The following is a 16,472-nucleotide window of genomic DNA, read 5'->3' as shown; positions in this document are numbered from 1 at the left end:
TAAATTTATTATTAACTTATTGCTTTATTTGGCAAAATTTTACACCCATGAATGTAAAATTTCAAAGAAACACCCTTACTTTTACTTATTTACAGAAAGGACTGATTTATATGTGAACTCTTTAAAAGTCTACTGCATGTAAAACTCTTGGTGTAAATCATTTAAACTTGTTTAATTTGCTGAAATTTTATTTATGTAACCCTCTTGGTCTCCTTGTTCGTATTGTATCTTTGTCATGTTCTTTCTTGCATCATTTAAGCTAACACCATGCATTTTAAGCTAATTCAGCTTGCCATAGTGTCTCTGACCTCTCAGCAGAACCTGTGGGATTCACCACCAAATCTGAGGATAACAGTGGAGCCCAGGGTCATCGGTCACTCTGAGCTGAACACACTGACCTTTGACTCTCAGCACAGGAGCCTCATATCACACACACTGCAGAGTCAGCTCATGGTTAAAGTTCAGCAGCCAACACACACGTTCCCATCATTAACATGTCATTACAAGAACATGTTGAACTGGTTTTATTCTGCTCTACCTCCCAACCCTTGTGATTTCTTATTAAATGTGTGTAATTAACGCAACAATCCTTGTGTTTTTGGCAGTAGCATCTTTAAAATGATAGGATATATTAATATTTGAGAACAGCAGTTTTTTAAATGAGCATTTACATTGTTTTTTGATTAACAAATACATTATGCTACTTAAAGGCTAATAAAAGCAAACTTTTACTTGTAATTTTTTGACATTATTATAATTATTCCCTGTCAGACCGGTGTTTTCATCTGAATGCAACCAAAAGGTTTCTGTGAAATGTTTAAAAACGTAACAATATGCAAACCTAAAGTCTACAAATTTCATATTTTAATGCGTGTAAACAGCGGCGGGTGGCGACACGGTGTCTTAATGGTTAGCACTTCCGCCTCATAGCAAGAAGTTCCCTGATTCGAGTCCCGGCTGAGCCAGTTGGCATTTCTGTGCTCCGGTTACCCCCAGAGTCCAAACACATGCGCAATAGCGGAATTGATTAACTAAAATGGCTGTGTTTGAATGAGTGAATAGATCGATGGTTCCCAGTACTGGGTTGCAGCTGGAAGGGCATCCGCTGTGTAAAACATATGAGTTGGCGGTTCATTCTGCTGTGGTGACCCCAGATGAATAAATGGACTAAGCCGAAGGAAAATGGACGAAACCGCAGCGGATCCAAGCCATTTAACGAGTCATTTAGTGATTCGTTCAAAAGAACCGATTCTTTCATTTACGAACAACAGCCACAAGTTCGTGTTCAAAATTCATCAGAGTATTCCGTCTTTTAATTGATTTGGCGGTTTTGGGTGTCTGTTTACATTACAAATTATTCAAACTAATAATAATATCTGCCAATGAAGTTTAATTAATATATACACCAGACAGCTTGTGCTTGTATGTATTGTAAAGCTTACAATTCCCACATATTGTATTTAACTGAGTACTTTGAGTGTGTGTATTAAATACGTAAGTGTAATTATGGGAATTACTATTAACATAACAGATGGCAAAATACGTAAACTTTAACAGGGAGAACTTTCATTCTTAATGGGCTTTTTAAAATCAAAATGACTGAAATATCCTCACATGGTAAAATAGTAAAGTGCTTGAATTAATATATTGTAGTCGTTGTACTGTTGCTATGGTTACTCAACAGTAATATAAACAATAAATGACCCAATATTGTACACTACCTGACAAAAGTCTTGTTGTTGATCTCAGTTGTAAGAGCAACACATAATAACTCGACTTCTAGTTGATCATTTGGTAAAGTGTCAGAAGGTGGATTTCTCTGCTGAATCATCTGTTGAGCTGCATCCCAATCATCACAAATACTGCAGAAGACCTACTGGAACCAGCATGGAGCCAAGATTCTCATAGAAATCAGTCAAGTTTGGTGAAGGAGAAATCATGGTTTGGGGTTGTATTCAGTATGGTGCGTGCGAGAGATCTGCAGAGTGGATGATCAACATCAACAGCCTGAGGTATCAAGATATTTGTGCTGCCCATTACATTACAAACCACAGGAGAGGGCAAATTCTCCAACAGGATAGCGCTCCTTCTCATACTTCAGCCTCCACATCAAAGCTCCTGAAAGCAAAGAAGCTCAAGGTGCTCCAGGATTGGCCAGCCCAGTCACCAGACATGAACATTATTGAGCATGTCTGGGGTAAGATGGAGGAGGAGGCGTTGAAGATGAATCAGAATCTTGATGAACTCTGGGAGTCCTGCAAGAAGGCTTTCTTTGCCATTCCAGATGACTTTATTAATCAGTGATTTGAGTCATTGCAGAGATGTATGGATGCAGTCCTCCAAGCTCATGATGGAGTCAGACACAATATTCATTCTGTTTCCACTGCAGCATGACCACATATTCTATACTGGACATTACTTCTGTTAATCACAAGATTTTTGTCTAAGCAAAGTCAGACCTTACTGTCCTAATGAAATCATTAGAAACTAAGGCCTGATCATATTTTATTGTGGTAAAATAAGCATAATCTAGAGGCCTTTTGCCTTTCATATAAGACACTTCTGATACCAAATGATCAACTATAAGTCAAGTTATTATTTGTTGATCCTAAATTTGGATAGGCGACAAGACTTGTCAGGTAGTGTAGTTTTCTACAACTAAACACACCACAGTTTACTGTAGTAAAAAGCGAAGTATACTACACTATTAATTACACTATCACAGTGCATTACAGTTAATACAGCATGCTGGAGCATTCGTTAACAAAGTGTTGTAATATTTATACATACATAAATAATACTATAGTAGGGGTGACACGGTGGCTCAGTGATTAGCACTGTGGCCTCACAGCAAGAAGGACGCTGGTTTGAGTCCTGGCTGGGCCAGTTGGTGTTTCATGTGGAGTTTGCATGTTCTCCTCCATGTTGGTGTGGGTTTTCCCCGGGTGCTCCGGTTTCCCCCACAGTCCAAACACAAGCGCTTTAGGGGGAATTGATTAGCTAAATTTGGCCGTAGTGTATGGGTGTGTGAATGAGAGTGTATTCACAGTACAGGGTTGCAGCTGGAAAGCCATTCGCTGTGTTAAACATATGCTGGATAAGTTGGCGGTTCATGCCGCTGTGGCAACCCCTGATAAATAAAGGGACTAAGCCGAAGGAAAATGAATGAAAGAACGAATACTATTGTGTGGCTCACAGATATTATTTACTATAAATGACTAGAGTATTTGTGTCATGAGGGTGGGTGTGGATGCATTTAGCAAGATTGACGATTGCTGTTCAATGATTATATGTTGTGTATTTAAGCGATTGAAAATAGAAATGTATATTTAAATTGGCTCATTATTGTAAATAAAATGCTAATAGTCTAATTCTGGGAAATGATTAGCTATTGAGCGCTATCTGCGATTTGCACAGACAATAAGGAGGCCGACAGACGCTCCGAGAGCAGACGTGTTTCTACTTTAATGTCTTTTTAAAGCCGCGTGATTGGCTCTCCTCCTGTTCTCGATCCCACAAATGAGGCGCCAGATCACAGGCTCAACATGTCAGTAAACTCTTACAGGAGAGTCTGCAAACAAAGAGAGTCGAGACATAAATAAATACAATCAAATCAACCGAAAACCAACACTCAGAGCGACAGGGAACAACAGAAACGTCTTCAGAAACGTGGGTGAGAAGTGTGCACGTCTTCACACGCAATCCTTTAGTGTGAGTAAATCAGAAACGTTCATTCCTCCAACGGAAAGCAGAACCAACATCCGACTGTGTGCTTTGTGTAAGTGCTCGTATAAGCGGCTCTTATTCTCCTCATTCTGCACGTCAAGAGCCACATGCAGTCAGACACGCAGCTTCACTGAAGAGGAAAGAAAACGATCAAAGAAAACCGTAAGAATTCATTTTAAAATGCAGAGATTTCCATTCAGAAGCCTCTGTGTGTTTCCTAGAGCAGTGTTTCCCAAGCCTGTTCCTGGAGGCACACCAACAGTTCATGTTTTGGATGTCTCCCTCATCTGACCCATTAACTTCAGGTGTTGGAGTCTCTTCTGATGTTCTGATGAGTTGTTTCAGGTGTGTTTGATTAGGGAGAGAATGAAAATGTAGACTGTTGGTGTGCCTTCAGGAACAGGGTTGGGAAACTCTGTCCTAGAGGCCCAGAGAGCTTAAAGTGCTGCAATTTAAAGAAAGCACATGCGATTACTAAATACGTCAGCAAATTAAGGAAAGATCCTCATCGGTTTGACGGTATATGTGTTGCATTTTAATCACAATGCAAACGAATTAAGAATACACACTGCATTTACTCACAACACATGCAAACAGCAGGGAAGGGGACCCTAAAACGTGACAGAGCTGGCTGGGATTTGTTTATTGTGCCGTGATTATGGCTTGGTGATCCTTAAAAGTGGATTTTTTGTTTATTTTAACATCCTGATTCCACAATTCCCTCGTCTTTTGTAGATTATTAGGCTCAATGACTGAAATAGCAGGGTCTGTCAGGTTTTAGGGTCCCCTTGAAACATTTCTGCTGCATTCTGTGCTATTAGCATGTGTTGTGAGACAATGCAGGCGCTTTTTTCACCTCTTTGCATTGTGAGGATTTGCAACACGTATGCTGTCGTCTTAAATCTCAACCTTAATCTTAATCGGCTGGTGTTTTGTGCGATTGCATGTGCCGTCTTAAATTTCAACACGTTAAGCTCTCAGCCACCGTATTTTCAAGAGTGGTTGCACTGCATTCTGGGCATTTGGAGGGTGTGTGTGTGTGTGGGGAACAGTGTTGAAATGTTTTTGAGGTGTTCACTCGTCTTCGTCCTCCTCCTCTTCCTCTCCGTCTGAGAGCGTGGGACAGGGGTGCATCTGCCGGTAGCCGTCCAGCCATTTCTCTAGCATCTGCGTGATGAGCGGGTGATGCCTGCGTCTGCTGCTCTTCTGCAGCGCCACCAACATCCCGCCGTCAGTAACGCAACAGTCCAGCCAGTGGCGGAGGAGACGCTCCTGCTGCTCCTCACTGCCCATCTGAAACACACACACACAGGTTTATGTCAATTGTGGGGACATTCCATAGGTTTCCAATTGTTTTTATACAGGATTCCCAATCATTCATGAACAGCAGAGTTTTTAAAGCACCATTGAAAGCTTTCTTAATTCCCCCAGCATTTTTACATACATTTAATATTTACATTAACACGCCAGAGTAATGATGATATATCGAAGGTGTCATTTTCAAAACAAATTAGCTATGTTTCCATTTAAAGATGTAAAAGACATTAAATTTATACGCAAAACTGGAGTATTGCATAAAAGACGTGCGAATAAAGCTGCACCTTTCCATCTAATGAGTTAAAGAGAACAAAATCATCCCTTTCTGATTATCTAGCACCAAATTTCAACATTTGAACGGTACGGAGAAGCTGCGTGAATCTTTTCCTTATTTATTAAATGACTTGCGCCTCAGAAGGCTGACACCAATGAACACCTGGTGGCATTTGAAGGCATGAGACGCAGACGCTCTTGACAGTCCTGGAGGTGATTAATAATATAACAACACTTATACTGCAATGGTTAAGGTGTTTTAGAATGACCACAACAACATTTCAGATGTTTTACAGTGTGCTCAGCCTGCTGGTTTGTCCATTCACACACATTTTTATCATCACATGACTTTTAAACGTGTATACTGGAATTTGTTTGTTCAATTTGTTCCTATTCAGTTTTGTGCATACGTTGTTTTTATCTCGGCGTTTCCATCAACCATTCTTTATGAGCATATCCAAAATGCGCATAAAAATAGGTGGACGGTTGAAAACTTGGTTACAGTGGTGAAGGAGCTTCATTTGGAAAAACAAATTGAAATCTTGAATTGGGTGGCGCATGACCCAGATTTCAAACCTGGAACTATGGATAATAGATTTAAACAATGGGGATATTTAGGAATCTCTTCATTCTGTACAATTATAATCGATGGCAGAATGGAATGCACACAGGTTTATGTCAATTGTGGGGACATTCCATTGATTTCCATTGTTTTTATACAGGATTCCCAATCATTCATGAACAGCAGATTCAAGGAGTGTTTAAAGCACCATTGAAAGCTTTCTTAATTCCCCCAGCATTTCACAAACATTTAATATTTACATTAACATCCCAGAGTAATGATGATATATCAAAGGTGTCATTTTCAAAACAAATTAGCTATGTTTCTATTTAAAGATGTAAAATACATTAAATTTATACGCAAACTGGAGTATCGCATAAAGACGTGCGAATAAAGCTGCACCTTTCCATCTAATGAGTTAAAGAGAACAAATCGTCCCTTTCTGATTATCTAGCACCCAAATTTCAACATTTGAACGGTACGGAGAAGCTGCGTGAATCTTTTCCTTATTTAATAATTGACTTGCGCCTCAGAAGGCTGACACAATGAACGCCTGGTGGCATTTGAAGGCGTGAGACGCAGACGCTTTTGACAGTCCTGGAGGTGATTAATAACATAACAACACTTATACTGCAATGGTTAAGGTGTTTTAGAATGACCACAACAACATTTCAGATGTTTTACAGTGTGCTCAGCCTGCTGGTTTGTCCATTCACACACGTTTTTATCATCACATGATCTCTGATAACAAAATTCACATGACTTTTAAACGTGTATACTGGAATTTGTTCGTTCAATTTGTTCCTATTCAGTTTTGCGCATGCGTTGTTTTTATCTCTGCGTTTCCATCAACCATTCTTTATGAGCATATCCAAAATGCGCATAAATTTAGGTGGACGGTTTGAAAACTTGGTTTACAGTGGTGAAGGAGCTTCATTTGGAAAAACAAATTAAAATCTTGAATTGGGTGGCGCATGACCCAGATTTCAAACCTGGAACTATGGATAATAGATTTAAACATTGGGCATATTTAGGAATCTCTTCATTCTGTACAATTATAATCGATGGCAGAATGGAGTGCACACAGGTTTATGTCAATTGTGGGGACATTCCATTGATTTCCATTGTTTTTATACAGGATTCCCAATCTTTCATGAACAGCAGATTCAAGGAGTTTTTTAAAGCACCATTGAAACTGACTGACACAATGAACGCCTGGTGGCATTTGAAGGCATGAGACGCAGATCCTTTTGACAGTCCTGGAGGTGAGTTAATAATATAACAACACTTATTACTGCAATGGGTTAAGGTGTTTTAGAATGACCAACAACAACATTTCAGATGTTTTTTACAGTGTGCTCAGCCTGCTGGTTTGTCATTCACACAGTTTTATCATCACATGATCTCTGATAACAAAATTCACATGACTTTTAAACGTGTATACTGGAATTTGTTTGTTCAATTTGTTCCTATTCAGTTTTGCGCATGCGTTGTTTTTATCTCTGCGTTTCCATCAACCATTCTTCATGCGCATATCCAAAATGCGCATAAATTTAGGTGGACGGTTTGAAAACTTGGTTTACAGTGGTGAAGGAACTTCATCTGGAAAAACAAATTAAAATCTTGAATTGGGGTGGCGCATGACCCAGATTTCAAACCTGGAACTATGGGATAATAGATTTAAACATTGGGTATATATAGGAATCTCTTCATTATGTACAATTATAATCGATGGCAGAATGGAGTGCTTCCAAACTTTAAAAGATAAGTTTGGTCTTCTAAACCAAGATCTATTTAGATATTTAACGTTGCGGGACTATTATATAAAAGAAATACCAGATGAGCTAAATTATATAGAGCAATAAGTAATTCTAGAGGACTCTCAACAGACTATATAAGATTAAAATGGGAAAAGTAGGCATTATTCTGAATCAAGACCAATGGGTTTAAAATAGGTGCTGTCCCACACACCTCACAAGCTCAAGAATGTGGCGTGAGTTTTGTTGGAAAAACTTAATTAGATTTTTTATTACACCAAAAATTAAATCATTAGTCGGGGACTACTCATCCTTGTTGGAGGAACGGTGGTGTAAAAGAGGCACATCATGCGCATATATTCTGGCAGTGCCCAGGGAAATGGTGCACTCCATCATCAATGATATTTTCAATCTTCATATATCTAGAACAGGCATGGGCAAACTTGATCCTCAAGGGCCGGTGTCCCTGCAGAGTTTTGCTCCAACAGTAATCAAACACACCTGAACACCCTAATTAGTGTCTTTAAGATCACTAGAAAGCTACAAGCAGGTGTGTTTGATTAGGGTTGGAGCAAAACTATGCAGGGACACCTGCCCTCCAGGATCGAGTTTGCCCATCCCTGACCTAGATCATTTGAAGTACTTTATCTAGGAGATACTCCTATTAGTCTTAAAAAGGAAGATAAATGTCTATTTAAGATATTTTTGGCAACAAGTAAAAGCTATAACCCGGAAATGGTATAAAGAAGAGCCACCAACTAAAGATGAATGGTTCAAAATTATAGCAGAAGTTAAGGAAAGGTAAAAAATGACACATGCACTTTGATTACAATTAGAGACCTTTGAAAAGAAATGGAGTAAATGGCTGGCTTTCTCCTCAACGACAATATAGTTATTTATAATTGAACATTTACATAATTCTAGAGGTTATGTATAATTGTGAAAATATGTTTGGCAATCTTTTATTATATTTTATACTTATTTTTTTTTTGATGAGGTTAATTTAATATTTCTATGCTGTATGTATACAGATATATATATGTGTGGAATGGATGTATTTGCCTATATAAGCACGTATACATATGTATATTTATGTATATATGTATTATTTTTTTATTTGTTTGTTTTGTTCCCACTGGTTATGTTCCTAAAAAATCAATAAAGACTTAGTTTAAAAAAATAAAAAATACACAAAGAAGGAAAACGCACACATTTGTGTGATAAAAGTCCCTTAAATTGGTTTAATAAATAAATAAATAAATAGGTTGACAGAAACGTAGCTACTGACTGTTTGAAACTTTATTAAAATGTGTTAATGCAATACTGGTAATAGTCAAATGTGGTTTGTGAAATATTGATAAACGTGCATTATTTGTCATAGTTCTTGTACCAGATTTTTGACAGCAGCACAGTACAATTGCTGAAATAACACCATAAACAAGTTTCATTTCAAATGTAATTCAAGCACTTTCACTATGTTTGTTTTTAAGGACTTTGAATCCATATGTCTGACATCAAGAAGTACTTTCAAGAAGCGTGGTAACTCTTTATATAAGTTTATAAGTTTATACTGTAGGCCAGGGGTTTCCAAGCTTTTAAGTCTGCGACCCTCAAAAAAACAATACCAGTGACTCGTAAACACACCATCCTCTGTGTGTGTGTGTGTGTGTGTGTGTGTGTGTGTGTGTGTGTGTGCTGTTGCGTGCAGAGCACCACTCGGACATCATCCTCCATGTTCAGTCGTGGCCTGTATGTATTGCTAATGTATGTGAGAGACATAACTGTGTCAGAAAGTTAAACCTGGTGCCATAAAATCAATCTGCTGCATCTGACACTACTGCAGTGTCTTTAATATAATGTAAGAACCCCAGGTGTCGCAATACAATGGAAAATAATAATAATCAAAAGGCTGACAACTTTTTATCTCCATTTTTAATCTTCTGTAGGGTATGGATAAAATACGGTAATTCTACTAGTTTAATAAAACGAGTTTGATTTTTGGAAATCAAAATCCCGCACACAGACACAAACACATATTGGGAACCACTGTTGTACACTACAAACTGTACTTTCTATTGCACAACCACAACCCTACACCTAATACTAACCCTTAAAGGAAACTGTGCAGTTTTACTTTATGAAAAAAAAACAAGTTCTGTATAATTTAAAGGAGGGGCTGCATGGTGGCGCAGTGCCTTACACCAAGAAGGTTGCTGGTTTGAGCCTCGGCTGGGTCATTTGGCATTTCTGTGTGGAGTTTGCATGTTCTCCCTGTGTTGGTGTGGGTTTCCTCCGAGTGCTCCAGCTTCCCCCACAAGTCCAGAGACATGCGCTATAGGGGAATTGGATAGGCTAAATTGTCCGTAGTGTATGAGTGTGGATTGTGTATGGGTGTTTCCCAGTGATGGGTTGCAGCTGGAAGGGCATCTACTATGTAAAACATATGCTGGATAAATTTGCGGTTCATTCCGCTGTGGCAACCCTAGATTAATAAAGGGACTAAGCCTAAAAGAAAATGAATGAATAATTTATAGTCCTATTGAAAAATGAAGGCATCATAATTCACCATTACTTTGTAATAGCGGTATCATGCCCATGACATTATATACATTTGTGTCCTGATATCAAAAAACAAGTACACACACACACACACACTAGCACGCACACACACACACACACACAACACACACACACCACACACACACACACACACACACACACACAGACAGACAGACAGACCTCAGTCTAAATCATCTCTAACATCTGAAAGCCAATGAGATCCACATGTGCAGAGCTTCTGCAGTTACACTCTACTGCAGCTGGGTGGCGCTCAAAAACAATGACAGTTCAAGGCAAAATGATTACATTTTAATGTAATTATTTTCAAATATTTCCCAAGCCTGTTTAAGAGAGAGTTTTTTTCAGCACAATTTATATAATAATAATAATAATAATAATAATAATAATAATAAAACATATATAATAATATTGATCTTAAAATAATTAGTAAGGAAATCAGCAGCTTCACCTAAAGCTTCAATGTGGATGTGTGATCTGATTTTATATTTGAAATTAGAGAAACTCAAGTATTTAATGAAGGGATCTGTCCAAAAATTTAATGAGATATGGCAACCTATGATCACATGTTTTGAAAAAAGGAAGACTCTCTCCTTTAACTGATTTACATAAAGAATTCTGTGCAAACAGGTTTAACTGGGATCACCAATATGGTTTGGTTTAATATATATGTAAATATATTTGTATTATCATGTACTGTAGGTAATTATTTATTTTAATTATTTTAAACGTTTTTTTATTTAATTTTTTTTATATTTATATATTTTATTATTATTATTTTTATTAGTATTGTTATTAATATTTTCCATTTTGCTATATTTTTATCTATTCCTGTTGTAAGTGTTTTTTAATTTTATTTGTTTGCTAATTCATTTTGGTGGCTATGTTCAAAAATGGGGGGAAAATTACAACCCTGATTGTACAAAATGTTTTGTTAAAGCTTAAGTAAATAATCACAAATAAATGTAAAATAATAATAATAATAATTAGAAAAAAAAAACTCCATTTATTCCAGCCAAAATAAAAGAAAGTTGACTATATCGAGAAGAAAACATATTCTGGGAAATAAACTGTGAAAACTGTGTGTAAAACAGCACTTTGGAAATATTTGAAATTTCAAAGGACGTCTAATGACTTTGTCTTCAATTTTAAATAACCCAATAAATGTAAGAAAAATAACCCAACAAAGTCACCTAATAAATAACTAATGATGATAATTTATTTATATATATATATATATATATATATATATATATATATATATATATATATATACACATACTCACACAGTTGAAGTCAGAAATATTAGCCCCCCTTTGAAAATTTCCTTGCTCTGTTAAACATCATTTGGAAAATAATAAAAAAAAAAAAAAAAGAAAAACAAATTTTCACAGTATGTCTGATAATATTTTTTCTTCTGGAGGAAGTCTTATTTGTTTTATTTTGGCTAGAATAAAAGCAGTTTTTAAGTTTTAACCACTATTTTAAGGTCAACATTATTAGCCCTTTTAAGCTAATATAATAAGAAATATTTTTTCGATAGTCTACAGAATAAACCATCATTATATAATGACTTGCCTAATTACCCTAACCTGCCAAGTTAACCTAATTAACTTAGTTAAGCCTTTAAGTGTCACTTTAAGCTGTATAGAAGTGTCTTGAAGAATATCTAGTCTAATATTATTTACTGTCATCATGGCAAAGATAAAATAAATCAGTTATTAAAGATGAGTTATTAAAACTATTATGATTAGAAATGTGTTGAAAAAAAATCTTCCCTCTGTTAAACAGAAATTGGGGGAAAAAACTAGTGGGCTAATAATTCTGACTTCAACTGTGTGTACCCGTGCACGTGTGTGTGTGTGTGTGTGTGTGTGTGTGTGTGTGTGTGTGTGTATGTATGTATGTATGTATGTATGTATGTATGTATATATATATATATATATATACACACTACTAATCAAAAGTTTGGGGTCAATTTTTTTTTTATTATTATTAATTTTATTACTAAACATTTATTTATTACCTACTGTATGTATTTTCAAATGAAATGATTACTTCAGTCACTAATGCTTTTATTACTATTACCATTAATAATAATAATAATTAGAGTGATTTCTGAAGGATCACGTGACTGAAGACTGGAGTAATGAAGCTGAAAATGCATCATTATAATCACTGAAATCACTAAAACAAGTTATTAAATTAAATTATAAACTACTTTTGAACAGTTATTTTATAGTGCGATAACATTTCACAATGTGTACTGGATTTTTGATGAAATAAATGCAGCCTTGGTGAGCAGAATAAGCTTATTTTAAAACATTTTAAAATCCTACTGACCCCAAACTTTTGACCGGTAGTGTGCATATACTCCATATAACTGCAGGTTAACAATGTTATAAAATATATATATAACATATATAAATATATAAAACAACTTTAACTGTTAAAGGTTATTAGTGACTAGGTAATTAATTAAAGCTATTAGTAACTAATAAAGTTTGGTAGTGAATAACCTTCACTTTTCTGATTTTGATTGTAATGCAGTAATGTGCACCTTTAGTAAAGCTGCTTCAAAAACAAATATTATTGTGAAAAGCGCTATACAAATAAACTTGAACTAAATTGAGTTGTTATGATGAGTAATGCTGAGAGCATTCAAAGCCAGAAAGCAGAAAAACATCATCATGAATGGCACACTATGGGTATTCTGTCTTTTCCTTTAGCAGCAATAATGACGACTGGAATACTTTGGTTTAAACGACAATGAACTGTTTACTGAAGTTGTTATCGGTATATTGAACCAGGAGTGAAACTCCGAACTTACACTCTCACACTGAGTCAGTTGCTAATAGTTACAGGCGCGCTTTAGTAGCGCTAAGCATTTCCACTATCGGGCCAGTGCGAGCCAGGGCTTTAATCGGGCCAGGCCGAGCCAATAGCCCGGGAGGTTGAGAAATGAGGCCGAAATCATGTCGCGTTTCCACTGTCGGGCTAGTTGCTCGCAGCGCGTCACGCAAACACCGCCCCCAGAACGCCCCCGGAATCAAACGTCACACAACCCGTCACACAACCCGCCCACTTCAGCGGGAACAAAAAACTCAAATTATAACCACAAACACAACCTGGCATCACTACGAGAGCTGGAAGATGGAGAACACCGAAGCGATTGCTTTTTTACTGTTTGTGGTCTGTTGGTGTAAGGCCAGACAGCGATCCCTGGATAAGGACATTCGAGTTCGGCGGCATTTACTTCGAACACAGATTTTTCTTAGTGAGTTGATCAAGCGTGATAGCAAAACAAATGTAAGGGAAGAAAGCATCTTGTCTCCTCTTTACCTGACAGGAAAACTCCGCCTTTGTACGTAACCCCGCCCCGAAGCCCCAGTTGGCCCTCCTTGGCCCAAGGTATTCGGCGGGCCAAAAAAGGCCGGACGCTGGCCCCAAGGAAGCCCCGCTTTGGCCCGATTACGCCCCGGAAGTGATAGTGGAAACGCGACTGGCCTTGGCTCGCTCGCTTTAGGCGCGATAGTGGAAACGCGGCTATTGGAAACTGTTCTTAAAGCAACATAACATATATAAATGCCAAGGTAAATAAATTCTCTTTTTAACAATGAAATAATAAATGAAGCATTAATTAATCACTCTAGCTGTTAAGTCAATTTAAGTCACAACACTGGGTTCAGTTACCAGGGAAAGCATGAATTGCCCAAAAAGATGCACGTCTCAGGATAAATGAATTTGCCAATGGCAGGAACTTGAATGTAAATGTCTGAAAACACACAAGCCCTCTTTGATAGATACATGTATGTGTGTGTATGTGTGTGTATGTGTATGTGAGTGTGTGTGTGTTTGTGTGTTTACCTCTTGTGCCGACAGGAAGTGAATCTGCAGCAGTTTCCTCTCACTGTCCACCAGTGGGAGGAAGGTCACGGTGACGTCATCATCAGTGTTGAGATTAGCGCCCGCGCCGCGATTATCATAGCCGTCGCTCTCCATGCCGACCAAAGCAGAAAAATGACCTCTTGTGTAGCCCAGAGCGATCGGGCTCTTCCAGCAGAAGCTCTGCTCCCACAGCAGCGGCAGATACACACCTGCACACACACACATATATGTGAACACACACACAAGCATGCTCGCATACGCACAAGCATATATACATACAAACACACTCGCACATTTACATACGAACACGCCCGCCCACGCACACACTTGAACACAAGCGCAAACACAGATGCATGCAAAACAACATGCGCATGTGTACACACAAACATACACACACATATATGCATGTGAACACAAATGCGTGCACACATACATGCTCATACACACACCGGCCACTTTATTAGGTACACCTTACTAGTGCCAGGTTGGACCCCCTTTTGCCTTCAGTACTGCCTTAATTCTTCATGGCGTAGATTCAACAAGATACTGGAAGAGATTTTGCTCCATATTGACATGATAGCATCACGCAGTTGCTGCAGATTTGTCGGCTGCACATCCATGATGCCAATCTCCCGTTGCACCACATCCCAAAGGTGCTCTATTGGATTGAGCTCTGGTGACTGTGGAGGCCATTTGAGTACAGTGAACTCATTGTCATGTTTAAGAAACCAGTCTGAGATGATTCACGCTTTATGACATGGTGCGTTATCCTGCTGGAAGTAGCCATCAGAAGATGGAGACACTGTGCTCATAAAGGGATGGACATGGTCAGCAACATTACTCAGGTAGGCTGTGGTGTTGACACCATGCTCAATTGGTACTAATGGACCCAAAGTGTGCCAAGAAAATCTCCCCCACACCATTACACCACCACCACCAGCCTGAACAATTGATACAAGGCAGGATGGATCCATGCTTTCACATTGTTGACACAAATTCTGACCCGACCATCCGAATGTGGCAGCAGAAATGGAGACTCATCAGACCAGGCAACGTTTCTCCAATCTTCTATTGTCCAGTTTTGGTGAGCCTGTGTGAATTGTAGCCTCAGTTTCCTGTTCTTAGCTGACAGGAGCGGCACCCGGTGTGGTCTTCTGCTGCTGTAGCCCATCCGCCTCAAGGTTGGACGTGTTGTGTGTTCAGAGATGCTCTTCTGCAGACCTCGGTTGTAACGAGTGCTTATTTGAGTTACTGTTGCCTTTCTATCAGCTGGAACCAGTCTGGCCATTCTCCTCTGAGCTCTGGCATCAACAAGGCATTTGTTCCCACAGAACTGCCGCTCACTGGATATTTCCTCTTGTTCAGACCCTTCTCTGTAAACTCTAGAGATGGTTGTGCGTGAAATTTCCAGTAGATCAGCAGTTTCTGAAATACTCAGAGCAGCCCGTCTGGCACCAACAACCATGCCACGTTCAAAGTCACTTAAATCCCCTTTCTTCCCCATTCTGATGCTCACTTTGAACTGCAGCAGATCGTCTTGACCATGTCTACATGCCTAAATGCATTGAGCTGCTGCCATGTGATTGGCTGATTAGAAATTTGCGTTAACGAGCAGTTGGACAGGTGTACCTAATAAAGTGTATACACACACACACACACACACACACACACACACAAATATACAGACACACACACTCTCGTCTCACCTTGAAATCGAGTGTAGCCTAAAGTCTCTCCTCTGAAACTCTTGTAGTACTTCACTCCATAAACGATGATGGGCCGCCGCAGGATATGAGCCAGAACAAATATATGAGTCTGCTCCAAACTGGCCCCGGGCTGTAACATTATGAAGACGTTACACAACAACATTCAGTGTTCAAAGTGTGTGTGCGTGTGTGTGTGTGTGTTTGTACCTGGCTGGCGAGGTTGAGGATGAAGGTCCAGTCCTCCTGCCACTGTTCCTCTCTAAGTGAAAAGTGAAGGCCAAAACTCTGAGAATACCAGGATTCCCACTCCTTCCAGCGTGTGTAAAACCTGCACACACACACACACACACACGCACACACACACACGCACACACACACACACATTAAATAATCCATCTTTACAGGATGCATATTTGATCCAGCCAGAGCGGTGTGTGTGTGTGTGTGTGTGTCTGACCAGTGAGAGCAGTCGTGTAAGCTGTCGTGTAGTGTCTTCCTCAGCACAGAGTCTTTATCATAGATGCCCCACGTGGCCTGCAGCACCGAGTCCAGCAGACAGTCTCCAGCGGTGCGGTTCCACAACGCATACAGACGACTGTCTAGACGAGAACCCAGCTCCAGAGACCAGTTGATGACCGCTGACTCCTCCTCCAGCTCTAAACACAC

General features: G+C 38.8%; 1 protein-coding gene across 1 annotated transcript in view; it reads right to left on the bottom strand.

Moving 5' to 3' along the window:
* Positions 1 to 3,435: 3,435 nt before the first annotated feature.
* zranb1a (zinc finger, RAN-binding domain containing 1a) overlaps positions 3,436 to 16,472 on the bottom strand; it is a 36,217-nt gene continuing 23,180 nt past the window's right edge. Inside the window, exons 7-11 of the mRNA XM_056469284.1 lie at positions 16,264 to 16,462; positions 16,014 to 16,134; positions 15,807 to 15,936; positions 14,080 to 14,309; positions 3,436 to 5,019 (exon numbers count right to left, since the gene is read on the bottom strand). Coding sequence (XP_056325259.1) covers positions 4,801 to 5,019; positions 14,080 to 14,309; positions 15,807 to 15,936; positions 16,014 to 16,134; positions 16,264 to 16,462 — 899 coding nt within the window. The 3' untranslated portion in view covers positions 3,436 to 4,800. The remainder of the gene's footprint in view (positions 5,020 to 14,079; positions 14,310 to 15,806; positions 15,937 to 16,013; positions 16,135 to 16,263; positions 16,463 to 16,472) is intronic.

This window comes from Danio aesculapii, chromosome 12 (genome assembly GCF_903798145.1).
Source record: "Danio aesculapii chromosome 12, fDanAes4.1, whole genome shotgun sequence".
Taxonomy (NCBI): Eukaryota; Metazoa; Chordata; class Actinopteri; order Cypriniformes; family Danionidae; genus Danio; species Danio aesculapii.
The sequence above is the reverse complement of the archived record's forward strand: the minus strand, read 5'-3'. Positions and strand labels throughout refer to the sequence as shown.